The sequence below is a fragment of the Camelus bactrianus genome, chromosome 11 (genome assembly GCF_048773025.1).
Source record: "Camelus bactrianus isolate YW-2024 breed Bactrian camel chromosome 11, ASM4877302v1, whole genome shotgun sequence".
NCBI classification, from domain to species: domain Eukaryota; kingdom Metazoa; phylum Chordata; class Mammalia; order Artiodactyla; family Camelidae; genus Camelus; species Camelus bactrianus.
This window is the reverse complement of record NC_133549.1, coordinates 46,705,868-46,720,641: the sequence shown is the minus strand read 5'-3', so window position 1 is coordinate 46,720,641 and position 14,774 is coordinate 46,705,868. Positions and strand designations below refer to the sequence as shown.

General features: G+C 42.8%; 1 protein-coding gene across 5 annotated transcripts in view; it reads right to left on the bottom strand.

The window, feature by feature from the left end:
* Positions 1 to 14,774, bottom strand: part of MYOF (myoferlin) — a 148,169-nt gene that overhangs the window by 111,416 nt on the left and 21,979 nt on the right. For all 5 annotated transcript variants that reach the window (XR_012510200.1, XM_074373942.1, XM_074373943.1 and 2 more), the window contains exon 3: positions 13,327 to 13,418. Coding sequence is in view for 4 of the 5 variants with exons in the window: in XM_074373942.1 (XP_074230043.1) it covers positions 13,327 to 13,418 (92 nt within the window). In the remaining variant the exon portion in view is untranslated. The remainder of the gene's footprint in view (positions 1 to 13,326; positions 13,419 to 14,774) is intronic.

Below are 14,774 nucleotides of genomic sequence, written 5' to 3'. Positions count from 1 at the left end.
ACACTTCCCCAGGGAGTTAGTCAATGTAAAAATGTAACCTGTGGGATACAGTCTGTAAATTGGGGGTTATAACAAGCAACAAGGTAAGAGAGTGGGTGAACTGAAGGAATTCCCTTTGTGAAATGCAATCAAAAAGGAAAGAGAGCCCCGGGGTGTGTTCGCACTATGGATACTGAAAAAGGAAAAAAGAAATAGGAAGAATTTTTAAATGTTATTTTCTTATACCATGTCTACATTGGCAGCGACTTATACTAACTCATAGCGGATATGATAGCATATCATAGCATTAGCATAAAAACAGAAAACTAAGTATCAAGTCCTCCAAGTGATAGAAGAGATTCCTTCTATCAAAAACCCACAGTGAAGAAATCATAGTTGAGCATAAAAATAGCTCTGGACTCTCAGGCAAAAATAATAATTGGGAAAGTTCACCTTGTGGAGAAATATTCATTTTAATTTTAAAATGTTGTACATTTTCTTTTAAAATCAGGAAGTGAAAGCTGATGTCAACATGGACACATTATTTTTGAACTGACATATATCTGTATTCTCCTCCCCCACTCAGACCTCAGAAGTCAGACCACACTGTAGACCTGGGGTCTGCCATCCAATCACATACATCCAGTGACTCAACAGTATGAGTAAGTGATTTCACTTTCTATGAATAGACATACTTTACTGCACAAGACCAGAAAATTGCTACGGAGCCCTGTCTCGCCCAATTTACCAAATGATGTGAACCACTGCACATGGTTTCTTAGAAGAAGAAACACACCGTCTTGGACAGGCCACCACACAAGATGCTCAACACTGTGATGGATTCTCACCCTTCTAATAGCACAAGCAGGGTCAGTTATTGGTAATGGAAAAGAAAACTTCTGCCTCCAGAGGATTAAAAGTGAATTTTTCAGCCCTTCTAGGTCAACATAGAAATTAGGTCTCTCAGTCAGTGCTGAGAATTGAGAGGACTTTACAGAGTAATTTTTCAAACACATGTATGTTCACTTGTTATGTTTGTTAGATTTTTCTTTACACGAATATGTTTTCTTCTCACTTGGATTTTTATTCCTCTAAAATATTGAGGACAAGAGTCTGGTCATGACTCCATCCCCACCTGATGAAACAGGGAAACCTCCCACACAAGGTGAGAGTCTTTGGCAAAATCTCTGCCACATCTCCCTCAGCCCCACATGGTGTGAGCCTGAGGAGAATGTCTTTCCATATTTTAAAAAGAAAACAGTAGGCCAACGGGTTGACTAATTCAGTTTTTTAAAATAAGAACAAAATGTGAAAACACAGGTTTAAAAGTTATCTGACTGGTATTAAATGTCTAAATGAGGTACACGCTTTGAAAAACATGGAAACACACTGGATTTTATTCCTCACATTTCTGTGACTCATAACCTAACTTTACGATTAAAAGAATAACACTCTACCCTTGAACATGGACCGACTTTTGCTAAAGTCAAGATGACCTGAGTCTCTATCAATAATAAAAACTTCTTAGAACAACAACAACAAAAAACAGCATGCCAGGACAACGCTGAAGTGAAAAGAGGCCTGGGCTGGGGTTGGACCTGCATTTATCAAGCTCAGCACTACTGACATTTTGCACTGGATAATTCTTTATTTTGGGGGCTGTCCTGTGCCTTGTCAGATGTTCAGTAGCATCTCTGGCCTCTACCCACTAGCATCTCTACACATTGTCAGTTATCCCCGGACAGGCAAAATCGCCCCAGTTTGAGAACTGCTGGGTTAGACAATTCCTGTTCTAGCCCTAATTCTGTGTCCCAACTTCAAGGCCTTGGCTAAGTTACCCAACTCTCTGAGCCCACTTCATTATCCTTCATTATCCACAAACAAGTGGATTGAAATAAATAATTTCTCAGACCCTTTTCAGCTCTAAAATTCTGCTCCTGGCTCATAAAGGTGATGTTTCTACATATGTCCATTCAGAAAATTATCTCATGTTAAATATTTCTTTTCTCTTCTTTTAAAGGCTTTATTCATTGATTTAAGGGGGAAAATATCCTGAATGTGTCCATGATGAATAATCTAGAATACTAGGCAAGCTTTATGTCCTCAAAAGTATTGGCCTTTAATGGCATGAGTCAAACTTAAATTCACACAGGGTGTCAGGAGGAGAATTTAGGCCAATAACAGAAATGCAGGATACAGTGAGCATTGTGTGAGACAATAGGGAGTGGTGGGGCTTGTGGCTAACTAGAGAGAACAGGTGTGCCTAAAACACAAAGCCAGTCTGCTGGCCCTTTATGGTCCTGAATAGTTTCACAACCTCCATTCTGACTCAACCAGTATCTGCTGCTTTCCCTTCCCGATGAGAAGGTGTGAGAGGGGTGTACCATAAAATGAACCAGGAATGAAATAAAATAAAAGCCAATCACAGAGTCTGACATCAACTCCTGCTTTCAGAAATCTTTAGTCCTGTTTCCTAAGATTTGCTTTTTCATCATGAAATTCTTATGCTTGGGTGAGGAAGGGAGGGCAGGAGGGAGACATAAAAGAGAGCTTAAATTTCCTTCTTCTGGAAAAAAAACACATTCTGATAGTATGTGTTTAGATGAAAGCCTGGAAATACTTTAATCCCCAAATATTTTTAACAGCTAGGCTGAGTTGAAGAAAAATGCAAACTGTTACAACTTCTAAGAGCCTTCAATGTAAGTCAAAGAAAACACCCCCTCTGGGTGAGTCTGAACTCTATAGGACTGCGAAGGCATGCCTGGCCTGGTGTGCTTTATTTTCTGTGATGTTGCTTGGATACAAAATACTGTGAGAAACTGGGAAATGATGTCTTGGCCTCCTACACAGGGAATAAGAACAGTTCAGTCAGACCACAAGCCAATTTCCTTTAAAGGAGGTGACTAAACCAGGAACCCTTTTTCTTTCATATTACAAATGCTAGAAATATGCCAAAATATTACGGTGTGACAATAATGGGGAAACTTTGCCCTGTATTTTCATAGAAAAATAACAGTCTCCCGGTGGACCCCACCCAAGCCTAAAACAGACGGCCCACATCTCAGAAAGAAACTTTATAGAGAAAGAATCCCAAGGCCCCTTAGTTCTCCAGTTTTCCTCGTGGAGCGAACAAACGGCAGATGTCGTCTGAAATGAAGGAGGAGTCAGTCATGCTCTTATTCCTTTCAGTCCATGAATGTCCACAGCATTTGGAGTTGGTTTTCTGGGCGACATCAAACAAATTCTGAGCTGTGGCAGCGATGACTTAAGAATGAGATGTTACGATTTGGGGGAACTAAAGAGTTTAACGTAAATGGGTCAACACAGTTATGCAAGTGTTGGTTAAGAACTTTCAACTGTTTCTTTCTTGTTAAAACAGAGTCTAGTGTGTTTAAAAAAGAGAAAAGGAAACCGTTCTCCCCATTGGCCTGGATGCAAATGTTAAGAGCCACGTGCCGCGGGGGTGAGTAAGGGCTTTGCTGGCCACGCTCTCAGTCAGGAGGCCGAGCTGCTCAGTGCAGCAGGGACCCAGCCCCCGCGGATGACTGGAGGAGGGCTGACTGGAAATTTCCTCATGAAGGAAAGAGAAAATATGTTGGAGGCTGGAAAGTAAATCACATGTTGCACTGTTTCTGCCCCAGGGGCTGCAGGAGTATCAACTTCCCATCCTCTTGGGGAAACAGCAATCCTCAGCTGGGCTGAGGACAAGTACTTTCCCCAGAGGACCCCCTTCAGTCTCCAGCAGCAGTGTGACCTGCCCACCCTTTGAAGCATCGGGCTCTCAGCCAGCTGAGCCCTGTCACTTGGGACAGGCCTGGAAGGACAGTGGGGATGCTCGGCTGGGCCCTGTCACCCTTCCCCACGCTGCTCCCTCCCCTGGGCCGGGATTTGTCAAGCCCTGAGCCCTGAGCCAAAAGGTGGGAGAGCCAAGCACTGCACCCTGTTTTCCACCAGACGGTAGGAGAGGCGGGGGCACCCACAGAAGCCCTGGTCTCAACCCCCTCAACCCCACCCACGCACCGGGTCTCCCATCCACCTCACCAGTAGGGAAACCTCTTGAGTCTCCCAACTAGCCCACCGTGGCCCTCTGGATTAGCTCATAAACCCTTTCTCACCATGTCATTCCCCAGACTCCTCTGCAGCAGAAGCACCAGGGCGGATACAGATTCCCAGGACCCTGAGTCAGACTTTTTCTTTACCCAATTCTTCTGCCCAGGAAGTTTGAGAAACAATGGTCTAGAATACGGGGAGAGCTGAGGGGAGGGCTGGGAGGAGGGCAGGCAGCTGGCAAAGCCAGATCTGGGGAGAGGGGAACACGTGTTGTTTTTTCAAAAGCACATTCAATATGATAATAGAGGTTCATACGTGAGAAACGAGCATAGAAATCCAATTATTCAGTGGAATAAAGGAGAAAGCAAAACTCCATCAAAATCTACTCAGCAGGGATAGTTACCTGTGCCCTCCTGTGGCTTTCCCTCCCTTCTCCACACCAGGCAGGATTGTCAGAGAGACTTAAGGACTTTGTCCAGTTCATCACAAAGGGGCAGGGGTTTTAGAAAACCCAGAAACTCCTGTAACCGAGCAGGACCCTCTGCGCCTTCCCAGGACAGACCCTTCCCCATTATCCTCTGCTTTAGCTCCTCTCTCATGTACCCAGATAACAATTTTATGGGATGCACATTTCCTGAGTTTTTTTTTTTTTTTAACAGATGCTAAAACTCCCACCAAATGGAAGACTACTTGATGACCAGGAACACAAAGCCCCCAGGCCTCCTAGAGCCTAAGGATGGATAATGTTAATCTGTGCCCACCCTGTTATCTCACCATCAACCAATCGGAGAATTGTGCACAAACTAATCATAGACCCTGTGACCCACACCCCCTCACCTGGCCTTTAAAAACTGCTTTCCTGAAACCCATGGTGGTGGGGAGGGGGCCCTGGCTTCTTGAGCATTAGCTGTCTTGACCTCCTTCCTTGGTGCCCTGCAGTAAAGACTGCCCTTTCCTTCACCACAACAGCGTGTCAGTAGATTGGCGTGATGTAGACCCAAGTTTGGTTTGGTAACACTCCTGGTCCACACAGGGGTTCTTATACCTGGTAATGTTCAAGCCCCCTGAGGTGGAGGTGTTAACAAACTCTGTTCCCAGATTTTGGAATTGCTGACCTAGCCTGGAGGCTGTGGCAGGATTTGCAGGATTTGGCTGCACTGACTCCCTTTTTGCCAGCCCCTCCCAGTCCCAGCCCTTGCTGCAGACGCAGGATGGCAGATGGCGTCACTTTAACAGGGGAAGGAGCTGACTGGAAGCCCAGCCTCTGCCCCAAAATCCTCCTGGACAGCCAGGCTACAAGGCCGGGGGTAGGTTAACTAGCCTTATGGCTGCCATGCAGGAGATGTTCAAGAATTATTTCTTAAATAACTGTATCCTACCATTTTGCTATTTGCTCCTGACCAGTCTTCCTGTTCATTCAGCCCTCAAGGTGCTGGATCTGTACTTGCCTGTTCCAGACAGTTCAGCACAACTCCCAGGCTCTGTCTCTGTCTGATGCCCTCATTCATTAGAATCAAAGTGGTAGCTTTCATTCATTCACTCATTCATCAAGCATTTGGACCTTATATAGTAAGGAGGACAGCATAACATAGTGATTAAGAACTTGGAGCTATGACTGGGACATTGTGCTGTACACCAGAGATTAACACATTGTAATTGATTGTACTTCAATAAAATTTTTTTTAAAAAAGAATAAAAGCTCATTACCATAAAAAAAAAACTTGGAGCTAGGCAAGACCTTAGAACTAGGCTGATTAGAACTAGGACCCATCCTTGTACCACAGACTATGTAACTACTCTGAGCTCAGTTTCCTCATCTGTAAAATGGGGGTAATGGCAACTCTTACCTAATAGTATTCTTATAAGGATTAAAATGATGATGTGGTATGTGCTTAACCTCACTTTGTTCTGTTATCTCAGATGATACTACTCTAGAAAAAGGGACCTAAAAAAAAAACACATGACTCCAGGTCAGTGTTTGCAGGGAAAGCTGGTCTAAACCCATGCACAGCCCAAATCACAGGAAGGCAGGTTTATCTGCTGGAGAGTGGGCAGGCGGGCATGAACGAACAGATAAGAACCCTTTGTAATCACCCATAGGCATTTCTCTACGATCATTGTGCAAAGTTCCTAAAACCAGTTCTTCTGGGTCCATCAAATAGCTCTCTCCCCACCCTCACAGCTATATACACCATGAATCTGTTCGGAAAACAACTTTTATTTTCAAGGTTGGACCAAAAGTAAACATCTGCTGTAGCTAAATTCTCATAAAATCCAATTAGTGGAATCTGAATGAATTTTTAAAGCCATAGGTCTTATATAATGTTTCATTATAAAATAAACTCCCAAAGAAATCTTTATTCAAAAAACCTTTCTAAACCAGTACACACACACACACACACACACACACACACACACATACACACATGCACACACCCTTCACCCTATCTTTTTCTCCTTTTTTCCCCTGCTGTATTTTTCTTTACCATATTTACCAAATCTGATATACTGTTTGTGGATTTATTTATTTATTGTCTGTCCCCGCCACTCAGAAGTGAGCCCCATGAAAGGCACGGAGTACCCCCAGTGCCTGGAGCAGTGTCTGACACACAGTGGGCATTAGGAAATATATGTTGAATGAATAAATTAATTGGTACATCATTGAAGATAGTCCAATGAGCCTGTAAATGACTTACAGGTTACAAAGCCTTCCCTCCTACGGGATGGTCCTCCAAGTGCAATTAGGAGATAATTACAGCTCTTGTCATGAAATGCCTTTCTCTTTCAGTCTGTCTGGGTGTTGCTCTCCAGGGCTATGATCCACCTTTACTTACTCTTGAGATGGTAATGGATGCCAGCAAGGCTGTGGCAGCTACTTAACTGGCCTCCCCCAACAGTGGGGCTCAGCCTCTCCAGCACCCAGAGCCAGCCAGCCCAAACCAGCTCTGATTTTCTCATAGTTTTGCCGCTCTGTTGAAAATACAGAGCTAAAAAGAACCCCAAACTGGGAATTCTGCTCTACAGTTACATCTGCCTCTGGTTTGGATTTTCAAACAGTCTGAGAAGCTCCTCCGGGTAGAAAACCTGCCTCAACTCTCCTCACCAACCACACGGGAGAAAAGGAAAGGTTGTGGGGACCAGCTCAACAAATCCCACTGACAAGATTATGTATGGCAAGGCCAGAAGCCAGGCTCACCGCTCAGAGAGATGAAAGTATTAAAAGCTTGACCATAAGGTCTTTTGTACACCAGAGGATGAAAAGTTCTCATAAGCAATACCATACTGTCCCAGCAAAGGAATTTCATTCCAAACCACAGTCTTTCTGTTTTCTCTAAGTAAAAAACAAAAAAGTAAAAAACTCTTGCCTCAGGAGTTAGTTAGAATACTTCATAACTCAAGCTTGTCCTTTTTCTCTTTTTCTTCTAATTCTATAACCCCCAGTACCATTCTCTGTGTGTGTTGGGGGGGGGGTGAGTGTGTATAAATTGTGCTATCCTCTCACTTTCACAACCTGGCACCCTGGCCCTCAACCCAAAGACACTCTCACACACGGAAAACATATCTTGGAAGGTCTGGTCTCTGTGTAAGAGGATTTTAACATAAATCCATTTGTTTTCAATTAAAGAGCTGGGTGCCTTTAAGCAATGTGGTGAACCTCTCTGTGCCACATTTTTCCTCAACTCTAAGATGGCAATAAGCCTGTCTGACTCAGAGTTGTTAAAAAGATTAAAAGTGATTGTGTATGAAACAGTTTTAGCACAATTATTGGTCCCTGGTAAGCCCACAACTGATATTAGCTATTATGCTGTTCATCAGGAAATTTAAGTTATTTTTTCCTTAATTATATTAAATTTGCCCTTATGTCTACCACTTATTGAGGAAGTACTCCAGCCACCATTATAAAGATGAAGAAACTTGCCGAGAGTCACTCAACCCTAAACAGCAGGGTCAGAATCCAAACTAATCTCCTGATGGTCTCAGCTGACCACTTGCCCACACCACCTCTTTTGCAAGAACTTGGGTCAATTTCCTCCGAGGTATACGGTTAGGTCTTTGGTGATGTCATTCTTACTCACACTTCAGCAAAGCCGATGATTTATCTTCAGGTGATGGCTCTAACTTTGCTCTGCATTTGCATGAGGGCATATGTGATGGTGGTTTTGAATGCACAAGTATAACATATGGAGGGAAAAATAAGACTCCTGGAAATGCAAACTCTTAGATAATTATGGTCATTTCATCTCAGACATTGTAATTTGCATCTCTCCAGGTTCAATTTGGATCTTTTTTTGGATCTTTTATGTGTCTCTATGTACTCAAGCTCTCCTCTACCTTCCTGAACCTGCGGGATATGATTGTAATACCTGTTTCATTGTCCATGTCTGCTCATAATATCATCTACTAATAGCATATCTGTTTAATAATGATATATCTGGTTCTTCTTCACATTATTGAGGTAAAACCTTCTTTGTACTCTACCTAATGCGCATGAATTAGAAGGTCTTTCCACTCTGGATGGTGGAAATTAACTATTCCCAGCCCTGTGACTGTTTCAAGAACTGTTCTGTCTGCTCCTTTCAGATGGGTCACTTCCCTGCCTCGTGTAGTTTCCTCACTGACCAGTAATCACCTGAGGAGTCAGGAGGAACCCTCTGCAAACCTCAGGAGTGTTCTCTCTCTGTCTCCGTGTGTGTGTGTATAGCTCTAGGTTCCCACCTGCACCTCCTCAACTCTGGGAGACAAGTGACCAGCCCGAGTCCCCCATCCCTGCACCGCACCCTGCAAATGCTCTCTAGGCATTAAGCTGGGCACGGATAAGGCTCATCTCACTTATCACCCCTCTCCTGGGGATCGCTGTCTTGTGCTGCCAATGTCCAATATCCGAAACCACTGTTGTATGTATTTTACCTACTTTTCTTGTTGTGTCAGGTAAGAGGGTAAATCTGGTCCCTGTTACATCATCTTAGTGTGAGCAGAACACATACATATACACACACACACACACACACACAAACACTCTCAACTGAAAACTTGTAAAAATCTTTCATTCTTACATTTCTAGGCCCCTGAAGAAGATTCTTCTTTAGGAACTCAAGGGATCAGGGTCCTAGCCTCAAGCCGTCTAAGCCTCAAGTCTCATCTCTTCTCAAGGTCATTGTGAAGATCACGTGAGATGAGATCTATTCTCTGAACTTATCTTGTCCATTGCAGGGCATAAGTGACTTATTACTTAATAGTATAAAAGGCCTGCTTAAAATTTTTTCCTAAGGAGAGAGGAGATCCCAATGAGTGTTTTTTTTTTCAAAATTAGAAAGAAAAATTATTTCCCTTTAAGCCTAAAGATAACCAATTATTCCATCTACATTTTGGTTCCTATAGGTGATCAGGAAGTTTTCAGTATAATGGAAAAGTCAAAAGTACAGGGCTGGATATATAAATGCTGACTCTGACACATAGCTGCTGTGTGATCCTGAGCAGATGCCTAAACCTCTCTGAGGAAAACAGGGTGTCTGTGAGGATAATGCATTCGATGGGCTCAGAGTCGCCCTCGCCCCTCCCTCCCTCGCCCTCCCTAAGTCCTCACTAAGGGACAGCCACAATGCCTGTCTGCAAAGGGAACTCTCATTCTTCAGCTGCTGGGAAAATCCTTCCACTCTGACATTTCAGCTAAAAATACCATTTCATGTTCATCATGTGACTAAGAGGCTCCTCTGGCCCTTCTCTCACCCTAGTTCAGCCCAGATGACTGGTTGGATGACTGTAAAGTGAGGAAGAACAGAGTCTACACTGAACAGCCCCACTGGTTCCCAGAGCCTGGGGAGGAGGGACACTGCCTACGCGCCTGCGCTGTGCGTGCCCAGACCGCCCGGTCCAGTCCCTGTGGGTGTGGGCAGGGCGGATGCTCAGGCAAACTCAGGCAGCCTGGTGCTGTTTGCTTACAGGCCCTGGGGCTGCAGACTGGAGAGTGAGAACCCTATTTACACAGCCAGTCTCCATGGAAACAGGAAAGTCCACAGGAAAGACATTCCTTAAGCTGGTAGAAAAATCCTCTGCCCCCACCTTGCTCCAGGTGTGGAAGACATTCCCACACTGAGCGGTGAGCCCATCCACAGAGCCAAATCTTCAGTATAAAAGCCAAGGAGAAAATCTGGGGCCAAAATACACAAATTTTTGGGACAAACATGCAGCTTATTCCCAGATGGGTTTTTTTTTTCAATTGACATAGTAACATCAAGTGCAACACATCTCAGCAAGATGCATGGTGCCTCGAACTTTAGAAGGGCCCTCTTCTAACAGAACCCCTTGTATTTCCTTCATTCAGAATTAAACAGAAAAATTTCCAGGACCATATACACTGCCCATCAACTCTATCTCCAGAAATGCATGCCAAATGCCCAAAGTAAGTGCCAAGGTGAGACTTCGGGTGAGGATTTTTCCTATCCCCATCACTGCTGTCTTCCAAAGGCCCCAATGTGTTTTCAATAGGTATAAAATAAACATATGAAGTTCTTCCAGTATTGTTTTCCCTGCTTCCTAACTGGTTCCTACAACCAACCTCCAAACAGAAAGCCCAAGCAAGACTTTTAAAATATAAGTCAGATCATACTCAGAACACTTTAATGGACTTCCATCTTACTAGGAATGAAATCCAAAGCTTGCACCATGCCTCAGAAAGCCACGCATGTGTGCCTTTAATGATCTCATCCCTTTTCCCCATGCCAGCCCTCTGGCCTCCGCAATCTTTCTCCAACACCCCAGATATACTTCTGCCTCAGGGCCTTTGCACTTGCTATTATCTCTGCCTGGAATGTTCTTTCCTCTCTAGAAAGCTGCAAGGCTCATTCTTTCACTTTATTTAGGTCTCTGCTCAATTGTCAGCTTATTAGTACCTCATATAAAACTTTCCCCCATCCTCAATAACTATCCTTTTACTCTGCATTATTTTCCTTCATGGGCTATGAGTTTCCTTCCTTAGGTTACAGCACTTCATAGTACCTGATCTAGTATATGTTTCTTCACATGTTTGTTTGTTTTCTGACTCTCTCTCGAGAATGTAACATTCAGGAAAGCAGTGATATTGTTTGAAATGCAGATGAGAGCTCCCAGGCCAGCCTGCCAGTCTCTACTGCCAGGTTAAAGTAGATGAGGCACAACCAGGCTGGTGATTGTGGCCATGAGTAAGAAGCACATAGCACAGACAGTGGAAAGGACGGCAAAGTAAGATTTGGCCATAGATTGGATGGGATGTGAAAGGGAAAAGATCCAGGCAGACCTGAGGTTTTGAGCCCAGCGGTCTGGAGCTGTGCTCTCCAAAATGGTGGCCACCAAACACATGTGGCTACAGAGCACTTGAAATGCGGCTAATCTGGACAGAGATGTGCTGTTGGTGTGAAATACACACCAGACTTCAAACACTGAAAGAAAAAATCCATGTAAAATGTCCTAATGATTTTTCAAAATATTGATTACATATTGAAGTGATAATATATTGGATATACTAAATTAAATAAAATATATCATTAAAATTAGTTTCATCTGTTCCTTTTTGTTTTTTAACATGGCTACTAGAAAATTTTAAATTAAACATGCAGCTCACACTATATTCCTATTGGAGAGAGCGGGCCTGGAATATAAACAGTGGTACCAATTGCAGAGAGAGCAGAGAAGAGAAAGAACTATTATTCGTAACAGATAGGAGGCTACAGTGAGGTTCAACCACCCACTTCCCCAAAACTTTGAAATATGGGAAATAAAACTCTCCTCTGGGAGTTGGGGTGGGGATAGAAAATCATATAATTGCTTCAAAGCTAAGATGTGCAACATAACCTTAAAAGGCTAGTTTTTTGTTTTTGTTTTTTTTTTTTTTTGGTCCAAGAGAGTAGGGCCAGAATCTGCTGGAATGTATTTCTATTGCTTAAGGAGAAAGTGCATCAGTCCCAAGGGGCACTGGTCAGCAATGGAAGATGGAAGAAAGGATCTCATAAAAGGTGAACATGGGCAGTGCCTGTCAAAGCACTGTCCACAAGGTAGACGTCTGTCTAGGCTCTCTCTGTCTGACATCATTAAGCAGAAGACCCCAATGAGTAGGATGACCATCTAATTTACTGTTCAAACCAAGCTACTTTTCATAGTGAAAGGGACATCATAAATCATTGTGCTGGGACAACAAACCAGGGCTATCTGAAGCAAATCAGGGCATAGGGCCACCCTATCTCAACTCATCCATTCCAATTTAATGCTCTCATTGTAGCCTTCTGATTATACCAAATGTACTGGGGCTCAGACCTACATTTTTAAATACTATGACATTACTAAAAACTGGGATGCTTCTTACAATTGACATGGGCATTTAATATGAGACTTCTTCCCCTCCCCCCAGCCAAACCTGTTATTAATTTAATAGTACAGCTTATGATCAATGGTATCTTACAATCAAGGAGTAATTTGGCTTCCCATGTGATATGACATGAAAGAAAATTCGTTAGAGAGTAGATATGCCCTCCCCCAACAGGCAATTTATTTCCATTGTAAAATAACAAGTATTTTGGTTGTTATCCTTGAAACTAATCAACTATACTTCAATTAAAAAATACACACACATTAAAGAAAAAGTATTTTGGTTTTAAAAACTGTTCTCTTGTGAGCTTAGTTAGTTTGAATCGATAACCTAAGACTGAGTTCCAAGCCTAAGGCCAAAGTCCAGATCAAGGACTGGGATGAATTTACTGAAGTCATTCTGTTCCATGAGAACCTCAGCTTTACCCAGGGGACAACCCTCAGCGCCACCACTGGGCACTACTGTGACCCTTTCCCACTTAAAACTGGTAGAGGCAGTAAGACAAAGAATCCGGTTTGAATCTGTTGGGTTTAAAAAACCCAGTGAGACATGAAAATGGAAGTGGGGCTGGAAACAGAACCTGAATGAGACATAATGGGTCACACATAATCAGTAGAAGAAATGATTTTGCTTGTGTCCAATAAAGCTACAGTTCTAATAATCATCAGTGACTATAAGTCATTAACAAAGAAATTGCAGGAGCATAAACAGGTTTCACTGTAAGTGCCAAATTGGATATACCATTGGTGGCTTAGTGTATACAGCCTCTTAGGAATACAGCAGTTATTGGAAAAAGGCACTGGGACTGATTAGCCACATCTGATATTGGCTCAAAAGGGGAGAGGGGGTGGGCATAGAATTACAGCACTATTATATTGGAAATATTATGTCATCAAAGATGTGTTCCTTCAACAAAATAAACAATAGTAAAATGAGAAAAACAGTTGAAATCAACTTACTTATTTTGTCCAATTGTCTCAAAATCTTTCACAACAATCCCAAGGGACGATGAGAAGTCCAGTGGTATACCCCTCAAGTCAAACTCCAAAATCTGTCCATAGAAAGATTATGAAAACAAAAAGGCTGTTAAAGGGATCAGGAAATATAACAAGATGCACTGATACTAAACACTGGCTCATCTTCACCAGTGACAACCTTTTGAATTACTCAATTTTAGAGTTAGACAAAAGCGATCAAATACTGAACTTGGAGGCTGCTAAGGCTCATGGGAAAGCAAACCAGACTTAGCCTCCAAGGACCTGGTGGTTACTCCTAGCTTCCCGTTTTCTAGGCTCTGCGGCTTTAGACAAGTCACCAAACCAGTCTTATAGTTAGAAAACTAGCCTTAACGCCTGCCATAACTGTAGCACAAATAGAATAAAATGTGTATGTGAAAATGCTTTCTTCGATGGTTATTTTTAAATTGCTTGCTTTTCTTAATCATATTACTATCAAACAGATGAATAATCTAAAAAAACACTTTCTGAAATGCATCAGTCTCTTATTTAAGTCCCACCATGGTCAGTGCTACAGTCAGGTGAGTTTCTCATCTTAAGGCAGTAAATTGTTTTCTAAAGGTAAATGCTAAAAAAAAAAAAAAAAAAAAAAAATCAACTTAGCACCAGTGATTCCTGTGATTGATTATGCAATAAATGAGTTTAATAAATCACTGAGGATGATTTGATCCTCCTTGCAATGGGTTTGTAATGGATGGAGAAAGTGTCTCACAGCTCCTATGACAACACGTCCATTAATCCCAGTGGGTTTGGGATTGGCATTTCATTTAGGTCTGGTTTCAGTTATAAAATTGCAACTGGGAAGTTTACTTGATAAATACATTATGAGAAAAAAAATGTGTTGGAAACAAAATGGGGTGAGATAGATGATGCCCTGTAGAAGACATAACTGCTCACGTGACCACACACCTTTTTGCCATTGACCACAAGGACTGGGCTCAAATTTAAAGAGGCATGTTATCACTAAATGCACACATGTATGTATTTTTTTATTTCTTTTAGTCTTGGGACTCTGTGTGTGGTGCTAAGAATCCACAGGTTCCACAGGGACCAGACAAGCTTCTGGCTCTTGCGGAGCTGGCAGACCACCTGGCTGTGTTCTGGGTTCCAGTGAAACTGCATAGAAGTGGAATGCCCTCTCAGCCTGCCTGAGAGCAGCAAGGCTTTTCAGAGAAGCACTAAGAAGCTTTTAGTCTTGGCCTCAACAATGAGAAAGTGTGGTCTTTATCTTCTAGAGATACTGAAACTAGTTGGGAGAGGAAGGGATTTGCAGTTGGTGGAGGGGAAGTCTTCACAGCCTGCTGACTTGGCAAAACAGCAAAGACACTGAACATTGTACTTACCCAGGGAGGTCTGACCTGGCTTTTGGAAAAACAATGGGGTGGATGATC